The 13730-nt window shown below is 37.2% G+C and overlaps 1 protein-coding gene across 2 annotated transcripts in view; it reads left to right on the forward strand.

Moving 5' to 3' along the window:
• Positions 1–13730, forward strand: part of GUCY1B1 (guanylate cyclase 1 soluble subunit beta 1) — a 39064-nt gene that overhangs the window by 11185 nt on the left and 14149 nt on the right. For both annotated transcript variants that reach the window (XM_071743028.1, XM_071743027.1), the window contains exons 2-4: positions 2541–2641; positions 3649–3767; positions 8552–8749. In XM_071743028.1, the coding sequence (XP_071599129.1) occupies positions 3675–3767; positions 8552–8749 (291 nt within the window). In that variant the 5' untranslated portion in view covers positions 2541–2641; positions 3649–3674. The remainder of the gene's footprint in view (positions 1–2540; positions 2642–3648; positions 3768–8551; positions 8750–13730) is intronic.

Raw genomic sequence — 13730 nt, forward strand, 5'->3', positions numbered from 1 at the left:
ACTTTTAACACTGGTTATTGCAGTTTTCACAGTACCATCATATATTTTTTCATCTCACCCCTATTGAAGAACTTTCATTAGTGGATATGCAGGCAGTTTTGATGGATCAGGCAGGGAAATTAGCTGAGAAAGCAGCAGCCATAAGGAAACAATGTAAGAATTGCCCATTCACCTGAATGAATATTTCAATGATTTGTCCTCTAGACTGCTGGTGATCACATCAGGGTCAGCCTCTCTGGTGTCAGTAGCTGTGATGCTTGGCTGTCTGAAGCAAGTTTATTAGAGGAACTTTACTTTTATAAACCTGCTGAAGGAAAAGTGCCTCTTTAAAAATAAGAGTGTTTTCACATGGCATTGTCAGTTTTGGATAAGCTTACAGCAACATTTCACCATCACAGGTAGCCATAAGGTTAAGGAAATATTTCAAAAAGAATGAATTTCAGATTACTGAGGGAGGCAGAAAGGATTTAGAAGCTGCAGACCCAGCTCACTGAAGGGAGTGACTTCACCAAACCTCCTGTCCTGTCCCCAGGCACTGTCTGGCTACACCTTTCCCTGTGTACACAACAACTTCTGTGAGCAGGTGGTGAAGCAGACAAGGAAATACATCCAGCTGAAAAACAACTTTCCAACTGAATTACATTTCAGCACAGCATCTAGCTAAATGATTGAGATGTACCAGCACAACAGGGTGCAGAAGTATGGAGAAGTAATTGTCCTGGGAAAAAAAGTTCTGGAATTTAATGATTTTCAATCACAGGCTTTAAAAAAATGGTGTCTTTTGACACAGGTTTAGATCAGAAATTTTCATGGGATTTGCCATGTTTATAGGACAAGTAAAGAGATTTTTATTTTTGCCCACATGATTTTGAATGAACAGTTTGATCTCCTGCATGAGTTAATATTTAATTGGACAAATTTTCTAGAAAATTTTCCCCAAGTGAGATTGGATTTTGTTAGATTGCGTTTTTTTAAGTATATTTTTCTCTCTCCCTCTAAAATAAAAATAAAAGCACATTACTTCTTGTTTTGGAGTATTAGCCTGCAGTACAAACACTGGGTCCTTTTGTTGCTGGACTTCCCAGTGAGACTGCTAATAATGAGGGAGAGAGAAGCCTTAGAACTGTGAGTTTCAGCCCAGAAAATTATATCCAAGGAATATGGAAGTGATTTCTAATTGAACTGTTTTAACTTCATTCATACAGGTATTTTAATAGGAAATACATCAAGGCTACAGAGAAGTGACCCAAATATCTAGAGAAAGCTGGAGAAAAACAAAATAGCTAAAACAATATAAGTGGAATAGGCATTGAAATAACTAATGGTGATTTTAAAAAGTGGTGGCTCAGAGAAACTGCAAGCATGGAAAGAAACTTTTAGTAAAGACAATTAGAATTAAAAAAAAAGGAAACATGGCTTGGTACAGAGAAGGAAACAGGAAAAGTTTCAGTCAATGTAATTGGAAAGAAATGTAAGAAAAGCAGTGAGAGAGTTGCCAGTATCGTCAGACTGGGTCAATTTTTAACAGAGAAAATTCTCATACACAAAAGCTGCATCTACTGGATTGTGCAAGTATGCAGTATTTTTGAGGATGTTCATTCCTTTTCCACATGTGTGTTATCCTTTGTGGTTTGGCTGAGATCAGAGGGGCTAAAAGAAAGCACAGTATGTATCAGAGCTGTGGGAAAGTTTGTTCACCCTCTGCAAACTTCCCTCCAAGCTGACTCTGCCTTTTAGTTACAGATTATGTTGTGAGAATCAAAGAAATGAGATGGCTTTCTTGTCTCATATTCATTTCAGTTCAGTTCTTAGGAAATGTAACCTCTACCTTCTTATTTCTGACTGACTTGTATGCTTCAAGGTGACATTTCCCACTGGTAACTCCAGCTCTCCTGCTTAGGAAAAGAAGGAAGATGTGGGAGCTGTTTTCAGAAATCAGTGAGACTTGATATCCTGTGGGCTGAACCAAAGTTTTCAGGGAGTGGCTGAGGAAGAGCAACAAAAGTACTAATTTGGAATAGGAAAATAAGAGTGATTTAGGGGCCTGCGTATATGCATAGCATTTCTGCTTGCTTATTTATAAATATACTGTTTCTTCAAGTAATGAATAAAAAATTCTAATTATAATTATTTAAGAAATATAATATTGTCCTTTGTCTTTTTGTGTCTCCAAGAAAACCTTTGCAGCCAGTTTTGTCCTTTTTCCTTCTAGGGCTGGATTTTTGGATACCCACCTATTTTAAAATGCAAATGCTGTTGTTATTAGTTCAGCAATGTCTTTGTGAGTCACTCTTCTGAAAAACAGAGTTTCTTTTCTCACACATTATTATTGTTATCAGACCACACATCGTTTGAAATTTTTGTATTTTACCTTAATTAGAGAGGTAAAAAATTTATTTCTAATTTTCTATTTAAAGTATTTCTTTAAAGGTAGAGTGTACAAACTTATTTTATGTAAAAAAATAATACCAGCAATATATAATTAATTTCCTATGGTGCTTCTTCTTTAATAAAAAGATTCTGTCCTATTTTCTTTTTAGGAAGGAGGCACAGCTGGATGAAGAAGGACAGTTTCTTGTCAGAATAATTTATGATGATTCCAAAACCTATGATTTGGTTGCAGCTGCAAGCAAGGTTCTTAGTAAGTAAAAGAGGTATTTTCTTTCCCGTTCATCACATAAAAGATAAAGACCTTGGCAAAAATTGTGTAGCACAGAGAAATAGGATTTAGCACAGAGGAAGTGAAAACAGGGTGTTGATCGAAGTGAGAAATTTTTAAAAAACTCAGAAGAAAAGGATTTAAATTTTTTTTATTTATCTAAGATGTTGCTATTTCTTGTGTTCCTTCAAGTGATTTTTATCACTTCCAAAGTATTCCAAGTCATAGGTGCATCTTAAACTGCAGTAATATACCTCATCCACAGAGTATGGTCAGTGTTAGAGGCAGTCATGAAGTAACCAAACACTGCTGTAACTGCCTTGCCAATACACCCAGGTTTCATGCACTGCTGCAAGAGCAGCCTGTGAAGGAATCCTTGATCTTTACTGAACAAGCATGCTGAGCTGTAGATTTGTTTGTGAGATGGGCATATCTTAATTAATATCTGCCATTGGTTTGGGTCTCATTTATTTTTAATTACTTCAGCTCTGGAATTTCAAAGGCAGTTATGCCCATCAGCATCATTGTGTCTGCAGACCCAAGTGCATTAGGAACTTGTTCAGAATCTGTAATTAGCCAATGGACACATAAGACTGTGATGACTGTAGTGATGTTGAATTGAAGCAGCTGATGTGTTTTCATGATAGTGTAAACCAGAAGTAACTCCTCTGAGGCAAGCACTAGTAACAACTAAGTTCCTTTATTTTCAAGTAGTGATGTCTTCTCTGTATCAAAATCTGTTATACATGAATGAAATGCAAAATATCACAAAATCATAATGGTAATTCATAAGTCCTAGTAAAATTCCTGTGTTGTATAATCACTATTTGTCATATGGATGCTGATGTTTTTTCTCATATTCTTGACCTACTGGATCCAGGTAGAGTTTAGCCACTGTCTTTCTCATTCATGAATGGTAGCCTAGTGTAGTAAGCAAAGTGTGTCAAATACAGCATTAAAACTGAAACATGTTCTCTTCTTCTAACTAGATCTAAATGCTGGGGAAATTCTTCAGATGTTTGGGAAGATGTTTTTTGTGTTTTGTCAAGAATCAGGTTATGATACAATTCTACGTGTCTTGGGCTCAAATGTCAGAGAGTTTTTGCAGGTAAGAATTTTGTGCCGAGTTATTTCAGATGCCAGACAGAGGTATGGTCTGTTCAACAGATGAGACTGAGATTTGGTGACAGGGGTTGTACTGTATAATCTTCCAGTTATGTTTGGAGAGGCATCTGAATATTTTTTTTCTTGTTATTTGTATTGTATAGCACTTTCCATAGCTCTCCACTTTTGGCATTGTTTTTCTTTTCTCAGTTTCCTGATAGAGTAAAAATTTTCCCACAGCATCTTGAACATCAAACTATTCAATTTCATAAAAAAGGAATGAGAAGGCAGGTAAGTTGGGGCTACATAGGCATTCATAAATCTGAAATCCCATTTGAAATTCCAAAGAAAAATTTTGGATAGGAGTTTTCATATATCACAACAGTATGAAGTACAAGAGAAGCACAAAAGTTTTATTAACATAAAATGTGATCTCTGGAGTTGTAGGATATTTCTTCTCCTAAGTTCTCCTTGACTGATTATAGATACATTATGTACAGAACTAGGGTTCATACACAGCTTATCTCTAAGACATAATCATTCATCCATGAGGGTGGAATAGAAGAGCAGTGTTTAAGAGAATTTTAATGCTTTCCCAACTGCAGAACACTGTGATAATGCACTGTAAAAAAAAGAAAAAAAAACCCAAACCAGATGAAAACAATTGTTCAATAGCATAATAGCACAGAAAAAATGTAATGACTTCTCTAAAATGTACTTTCTAAGTGTAGAAAAACTTAACTTTTCATTTTGTCACCTGAAAATTTTTCACATCTAAAAAACCCTTCGTATTTAGGGTTTGTGATAAATATCACTCTTGGAGAGAACTGTGTGCTGTGATGAGTTTAAAAATGCTGAACTGATTAAGATTTCATGGGAGACTGCCAAAAAAACGAGTGTCAAATCTCTAGTGATTTTAATTGGAGATTTAGCATCCCCTTGTCATCTGCTTCCTTAAAGTCTCTCCAGCAATAAGTGAAAACAGCAGCATGCTGGATCCAGCAGTTTGCTGGATTACTAGAATATCAACTTCTGTGTCTCTTTACTTACCCCAAAACTGGATCATTGCAGAGCATCCTAGATGCACTCAACCCAGACTTCTTGTACAAATCCTATAGACTGTAATTGCCGGGTGGGTAGACAGGGTGTGTGTGTGCTCCAACGTGTGCAAACCATGTGTGTGATCCCTATACCATTGTCTATGGGATGTGACATCGTTTATATTTCATAGTTTCATTCTCAGACCAACCTCAAAGCAAACCTTCAGAGAAACCTAATTTTTATAGAGGACTCAGGTACTGAAGCTGTGGTTAAGGTTGAGCAAAAATAGGGGAGAAGGAAAAAAAAAATGTGTATCTGGCCTGTTGCTCCACCACTTTGGGTACACATGGATGAGCCAGTCCTTCCCTATTCCTTTCCCTCACCCCCTTTTCCATATAGTATACTTCTCTTTTCATTCCTTACTGTGTGTTATGATGAAAAGAGTTAACGTGTTTGTAGTGCACAACAAACATCTGTAAAAGCTTGATAAACTTACATTTATATTCTAATGACAGTATTTTAAGTTGCTGTGTTTGAATTTCAGTGTTAACAGAAGACATTGGCCAGTATGTACACCTGTGAATTTTAAACAGGACTAATATATTAATAGCTGTGCCACAAGTGTACTTTCTAGCTTTTTATTATGATGGCAAATTAACATTATCCGTGATTTATTATTTTTGTGTCTTCCAGCAGTCAGATTAGGTCAGGAAACTAATTTTCATACCTATTGCAAAAAAAAGTTCAGATTTGTCTTAATGTGCTTAATGTGAACTCTTGTCAAATACTTGAAATGCATTATACAGTTCTGAAACACAATTTTTGAAATTGGTACTGAGTCTAAGATATAAAAAACATTTGAGGGCTGCAGCTTTTTAAAGCATGTGAAAATAAATCTTACATTTATACTCTGTTTCCCATAATATCTCAGAGAAAAGGTAGTTTATTCCTAGAGGAAACAAAGGTGCTTCAAACTTCATGAAAGAGGATAAAGATAGCACTACTGAATGTAATATTTATGCTTTCTATGAAGAACACAGGCCTGGAAAAATTGAAAATCATATTGAAAGACACTGTGCCAAAGTGGAGTATGAAAACAGCTGCCTCCTAAGAAACCCAAAGCATGCTTTTATATTATGTTCACTGGTGGTTAGTTCTTTCATTTGGGGAGTCATTTACATGGCTTTTTAGTTGTTCATAATTGCAAGCAATAAATTTCAGGGGACTAACTCCTCTTTTATAAAGGTTTCCAGGTGCTGTGTACCACACAGAGCTGAACATCATGTTTGTATTTCATGTGCCAGTCTCAACTCTTTTGCTTTTTGACAGGCCAGGATCTGCCTGATTTAGTAACACTACTTGTTCTTGTTTGGAGATCCCTTGGTGTTTTACAGTGGAGTTGATCACTGCTGAATTGGTGTGTCAGGTCCCAGCACAAGGTCTATCATACATCTGAGCAATTTAGGAGCCAGAGATTCAGGGAGGGAGCTAACCTGTTATTATCTGTACCTCACTGCACCCCTGGCCCACAGCAGGTGACCAAAGAAGAAAAAAAAAAGACACATATGTTCTTCCAGAAGCTGTGGTATCAGTTTATAATGGATCAAACACAACCAAAAATAGGAGTGGGAATGACAGTGACAATGCCTAAATGACAGAATCTGAAAGTTATTTCTGCTCCTTGGTCTGGAAACACACCCCCACTTCTTCTTAACTCTGTTGGAGCAAGGTTCTCAGCACAATAAGCTCTTTCCTTACCTCATAATCAGTATGAATAGGAAGAAAAGACACCTTGAGGACTGGGAAGCAGCTGCAATATATCCTGGGCAAGTCTGCCACTCTGAATGATTAAAGATTGAAGGTCATATCACATGGGGTCACCTATGGTGTTGCTTGGACAGTCAGTAATGGGATGTTGGGGTGGCAAAGTCATCTTGTAGAATGAAGCTACTACCATTTGTTAGGAACACTTGTGCTGGAATGAAATGGTAATAATTAGACAACTGTTCCATAAAAATTCTGTCCTTGACATTGGCTCTATCCCATAACAAACTCATTTTGAAATTCTTCAGATGCTGATGACTGTGTAACTGGTAGTTTATTGTCTTTTCCCATGTATCTCCTTAAGAGTTTTTTTTTCCAAAAGATTAATATATTCCATCTGTTTTTGAGGCAAGTGTACCAAAAGAGCTGTGCTGCACCCAATAAAGGAGGGGCACTCCCTTGGAGCCAGTTACTTATCTAGCTCTTTTCTCATTCATTCTTTTGAATCAGTCTCTTCCAATTTAAATTTCTTGAACCCTGCAAAGATCTTACAGAATTTTCTTTCAGGCATTATGGTTTTTGCAATTGAATCCCCACTAACAGCTGGAATTAATTAACTTCCACATTGTTGCCTCTTCAAGTTTTAATTCGGAGGTGTTGATATAACAACAAAAACATGAATTTGAAACAAACTAAAAAACTGAAGGAAGAAGTTCCAGGCTACAGAATTCACTTCTATGAGTGTCATTTCCTCTGGAGGTCTCCCAGGAGAAGAAGCAGCTGTTGGAGCTCTTCACAGCTCACATAAAATCAAGTTCAGTATGCTTCCACAACTTCAGTGATAGACAGATGCTCATGAAAGGTGGAGAATGGCCCAGGCAGCACTCTAGAAATATTTTCACCTCACTTCTCCTTGTGCTGGCAGAAAACAAAATCCAAAACCTCATGCTAGGAGTTATCTGGGGGAGACAGAAAACAGCATTTAAAATATGCAGTAATTTTCTGGACTTAATATGTAAAGGAGCTGCATGAATTTTACAGCATGGATAAATAATTATATGGGTTGCAGCACTATCCTGTGAGGTAGCTTTAGGTTGCTCATTCTGTGTTAAACATGTAGTAAAGTAGAACCTTGATGATTGCTTCATAATCAAATCAGAGCTAGCATTGTGTTCTAAGTGTGAGTTTGATCTCAATGTTCTCTTTAATGTCCCTATTAGATATGCCTATCAATGTTTCATTCACTTTTTGCCTCCAGATTGCAATTTTTCTGGTCATAATTTAAAGTTAAATACATAAGATGTCCAGGACATCAGCTGAAAAAATAGAAGTCTCCTTCTCTTCTTGAATAACCTCTTCTGAAACATTACTACATCATCTGTCACACATTCAACATATTCTGTGGATTATTTCAATTATTCTCAAAGAAAGCATATATTTGAGATCAGTTGTTTACCAACTTTATTTGGCCTTACTTTGTCAGGCCCTGTAAACCTGAGGTGACTGCAAAGATGTCAGAACTAGAATGTTTCTTTGAAAATAAGGAAAAAGATTCATGTCTATTCAGATGTGTATTTGCATCTGACACCTAAACAAATGCACATCTGAAGATGAGGTTGTAGGGACTAGAATTTGGAAGGCATGAAAGTCAATGAGGTGCTGGATTGAGAAACAAACACAAGGTCTTTAATCACTGCAGTGTTTCAAAATGCAGCAAACAGGTTTGAATTTTTACTATTCGGACTAATTTTTAGTAGTGCTGATCTTTGTGTCATATATTTTCCAAATATTGCCAGGGTAGATGGAAAAAACATTACAAGCTACCTGAAAAGCCTGCTATGATGATAGCCCTACAAAGAACAAGGCAAGTGCACTGGGAGTGAGAGCAGTAGGAGAAAGGATATGTTCAGATTAAACAGGATATGTACTTTCTTCAGAAAAAAGTGAATGTCTTATGATCATGTTTTTAATTTTTTCTTCCAGAACCTGGATGCTTTGCATGACCACCTGGCTACTATTTATCCGGGTATGAGAGCCCCTTCCTTTAGGTGCACTGATGCAGAGAAAGGGAAGGGACTCATTCTGCATTACTATTCAGAAAGAGAAGGTCTCCAGGATATTGTCATTGGAATCATCAAAACAGTAGCTCAACAGATCCACGGGACAGAAATAGATATGAAGGTAATGTCTGAAGGGATGTACACAGCAGAAATTTATGTCACTAGGGCAAAATCAAGAAAATCAAAAGTGAAGTTATGGCAACAGTCTGTGAAGCAGTGGCTCAGGAAGAGCCATCATCATTTATGTTGCTCTAGGGACAGGTCAGCCATGGGCTGGGAAGGCCAGCACTGATTTGCAAACAGACCTCATGAGAAACAGTTCGGAATAATATGATATCCTTATTCAAAAAAAGGGATGACATATATAGAAACTAGGTACTGGATTATTTGGGATTTTTTTTTCCACTTTATTTTGTATTTGGCATATATTTCTTACTCTCTGTGTTCTGTGAGAATGCAGACATTTTGTCTCTGGGTCCTAAATTTTTCATCTATGTGCAAACTGTGGGGCTGATGTGCATTGATGAGGCCGAGCTGTTGAGCAAAGTGTTTTCCTCCCAGCCTGCGTGCCAGGTCTGTCCCAGAACCAAGATGTGTTTGTGTCTCAAACTACCACTGTGTGGAGTGTGACTGGATACTTACCAGTTGCCCTGGAAGCCAAAAAGTGTTCCTCAGTCACAGGTTTTACATAACATCATGTGTGATAAATGGGAAATGGTAAAAGAGGCTTCTGCTTTGTGTCCATACACAGCAACAGAAAGATTTAATTGATCAAGCCTTGCATATGTAATGGTATAAAATCAGAGCTTGATACAAGGTGCAGGTGTATCTGGGGAAAAAAAAAAAGAAATAAAAGGTTTTTTGCTTCTAGAAATATTACAACCGATAAAAAATACCTTTCATGAAGTAGAAAATAACCTAAGCAGGTAGAGCAAGCATTTTTTTTTAAACTATTTACTAGTCATAGTACATTTGTAGCACAGTTTTATGATATACTTGCTCAGAAATCTGTTAACAGTTTCGTGAATGTGTCACAAAAGCCTGATTTTGCTCAAGTAAGGGATTTACAAGGAACCCAGTGACAAAGGTATTTGTACTGCTGTATGAGAGTGTTTGCCTTTTAGGTTTCTTGTTATAAGCTAGCTCAGGTTTCTAGTGAATGACTGTGAAATACTTGGTGTCCTTTTTTAGATTCTGCTTTGTAGAAATCCATGATTCAAACTTTTACAGCAGCTGTTAGTAATCACATACGGAAGGATGCAACAGAATCAAAACAATCCTTTTCTTAGGTCCCTGTTTATTCAAAGTGTTGAGACAAACAAGGAGGACCATGTTGGAAAGTTGGCTGCATTGCTTTTGGTAGCACAGACAGCTCACACAGTCCCCGTTCTCTTACTGCTCAAGCTTGTACTGCAACAGCTCCTTCTGCTTTTTTTCCTCCAGCTGTTGTGAAACTATAAAATAAACTAGACTAAGGAAATGAACTGGATTCAAAGTAATGGAGTTTTTTCTGAGTTATTTTTACCCACATCTGTTCCTTTATGTGGTTTGGTGTTCTCTCTGTCAGGCAGAGTTTTGCCAGTGCAGTCCAGGAGTCATGCAGAGATAAAAGTGACCTGTGGGGCAGATCTGATGGACAAACCATTCTGTGATATACACATTCTTCTGAAGTATAGTAAGGCTTCCAGAATGGTGTCCTTCAGGAAATGTGTCTTTTCTTTTAACAACTAGAGAATGTGTGTGCCCAAGGGAGGAAAAAAAAAAAAAGGACTTAGTTTGTCTCTGTTAGCACTGACAGGAACACAATTTGTTTTGAACTTGGATTCACAATTCCAGTAGAATAATTCAGGAAAGCGTAGGAAGACATTATTTGGTTAATTAGTTCAAATCCAATTTGCCTTTTATTCCCTGGTAATCAATTTCTAGCTAAGAGCTAAGACTGTATAATTTTTGCAGCGGGTGTTGTCCCAAGAATTGGTTCTGATTTTTTCATGCAGAGATTGTTTAAATTATCTCAGTTTCAGTGTGAGAACTAAAAATCTTCATGGTTCTGGGGATCACCTTTGGCATGAGATCTTTGTTAGCAGCTTTCTGGCTATGTCTTCTCTTGCTTCACTTGTCAGATGTTGTTTGGTATAAATGAGGATGACCTGTGAAGGTAAAGTCAGGACAGAGATTCCCTCAGAGCTACAAATGATACCTGTCAACAAAGAATATTGTAGAATCCTTCAAAGCCTAAAATCCTGTTGGGAGAACAGACTTCTGTAGCTCTGTTACTATCTAAGAGCAGACAATCAAAATTTTTCCTTTATACAGGGGAGATGATTTACAGTATAAAATGAGAACAGGTCAGGGGAAATCCTTGTCAAGATAGTGATTTCTTGCTGTCTCATTACTAATACCAATATAAAAATCAAACCCAGAATGCAACCAACTGGAGAGCTAACCTAAAAACTACTTAGGTACTTCTTATGGTGGACAAGCAGAACTGATCCATACATCAAACAGCCAGCTGTGCATGAAGGGAATTCAGTTGTGGAACATGATAATGTTAATTATCATGATAATGATAATTCAGTTGTGGAACATGATAATTCTGACACAAGGGCAGCAGAAAACTTCAGTATCTCCAGGCTCAGCAGTTTGGTACAGTGAGAGTCTCTGCCTTGAAATCAACTGCTGGGAGGGGACAGCCCCATGGTTTTAACATCAGGTGTTCAGAAAAGAGTGGTGCCATTTCCACAGTGAACTGCTTTGCCTCAGGATCACCCTGAAACAGCTGCACTGAAATTTGTCAGGTAGCATTGCACAGTCAGTTTTTATCAGAAGAGATCAAGGATTTCATCCTGTATTGACCTGTACATGGCAAAAACCTGACTTTGTATTGATCTTCACAATCTAATCAAGGTGTCCCTAAGGACACCCTTTCCATCCCTGTGATGAGATTTGAGTATATCCTGGGGACATGCTCCTATCTATAGAACTGAGTCTTTTTTGTGGGTATATCAGTGAAAGTTTAACAGGTAATTTGTTTGCTATACATGCTATATCACAGTGATGACAGTTGACTTAATATCTTGTATGAGGCCCACCAAATATATTAAACCACAAAGTGATTTTAAAATAACTGTTCTCTGAATTGCCCTTCCCTGAAATTCTGGAGTGAGTTTTCACTTGGCTAAGCAAGGACAAATTCTGAAGCTACATCTTCTGGAAGGCACAGGCAGTTTAGCAATTAGATGTTATATATTGTCTTTGAAAAGAGGAGAGTGATTTTTCCCTTCAGTTTTTAACTGCAGTTACTATGGTGACTGAGCTCTTAGTCACGGTGAACTGATGTCACCACATCAGCTAAGACTGCAGAGGGAGGAAGAATTAGATTTTATTCCTGGCTTTGTTTCTTCTGCCACTGAACTTTCATTTGTCAAGCATTTAACAGAAGCTTCTTCAACAATATTTTAATAACAATGAAATTCTGTGGCTTGCAAACTTCACTTGCAGAATGGAACAATAGATAAGTTCTGTTCTAGTCAAGCTTAAGGCATAGTAGGGCAGGGCTTTATGCCAGGTAAGTATCTGGCCAGTTAGGTTGGATCTGTATGTATGAGGGTGAAGGGGCAGAATTTAACATATTATATTAATAGCCAGAACTGCTGATTTAAAATTTTCCAGCAGGGTGGATGAAATAAGGACATAGGAAGTGCATAAATGATGTGACTAGAAAAGGCATAAAGAAATTATGTACACAATAGGGAGTTACTTAAGGATGAATCAATAGCTTGCATAGCATGGAGAGGGATATTGTAGGGATTGTAGCTTCTCTTAATAAGTGTCCAGAATCAAATTCAGTAAAACAACCATGTCCACAACATATCAGCTTTAGCAGGAGTGTGCAGCTGGTACTATGACTGTCTTCTAGACCTGACACATTTCCTTGTCTTTGGCCTGTTGTTCATTTGCTGCACTAATGTGGTGCCCTACTAAAGCAAGCATATCCAGATGCCCTGAAGTAAAAAGTAGTTTTGCAAACAAACTGGAAGATGCCTGGAAAATTTGCAACTTTGCATTGTTACTGACATGGTTCTAATCTATAAAAGTTAGGAAAATAGCACATTGTGATGACTGACTTCACCACTGTGTAAACTTAAAGGCTGTGTCTCAAGCTTAGCCAGATGTTGAGAAGCATCTAATAGTTCTATTTTTAACCAACACACAAGTTTTGTTTATTAATGTATTGCTCTTTTCCAATAAATGGACAAAAATGGGAAATTACGAAAAACCCATTAGGTGCTGCGTGGCATCAGGAAAAAAGCTACAAGTCCAGGTGCAGGCTGGTAACAGAATAACAGTTTGTAGTTACTAAAATGGTCATTAGGTGATAGTATCAGTATCTCTGGAAGGTGATGTGCTGTTAATATGAACATTTCCTTAAAAAATTATTAGATCTTTAAAAATTAATGCTAGGGCTGCTTTGCTGAATGAAGAAGATTTTCATCTAAAGTGCAATTTTTTTTTCTAGTTGTGGCAAGAGCAACTCTTTGAAATAAGATCCAAGACTGGAAATTATCTGTAAGCATAGATCAATTCTAGTGATAATTCTACACAATTTGAAAAAAGCTACTGAGTATAATCTCAGCTACCCCAGGACATAATAACAGTAAAAAAACAGTAGGAGTGTGTATGAGTGCAGAAAGTAAGCATAAGACTGTAAGTGCATTCTGTCAGTCCTCAGTATGGACACAAGTTCTGACAGTTTCAGGGATAATGATGTAAAAGAAGAGGAAGACATGGAGAACCTTTAAACTCTGTATTCAAAGGAGAACTAGGTCTCCATCTATTATATTCCATTTTCCTAGACAAACCCATTGTTTTCTTCAGATGATTGCCACATACTCTTTCTAAGAGTATTTCTTTTACTTCTTAATAACTTGTAATTTCCCACATCTCTCTGCAACACACTGCTATGTGGATTACCAACACAGTTTCTTGAGGAAATTGAGTTTATTGTCATTAACATTTGAACTTGTTCTTACATCCAGCTTTAGGTACCTACATTAGTTGGTAAATTTAGTAGGGCAATCTCTCTCTAGGTTACCTACGAT

The sequence above is a fragment of the Heliangelus exortis genome, chromosome 4 (assembly GCF_036169615.1).
Source record: "Heliangelus exortis chromosome 4, bHelExo1.hap1, whole genome shotgun sequence".
NCBI lineage: Eukaryota > Metazoa > Chordata > Aves > Apodiformes > Trochilidae > Heliangelus > Heliangelus exortis.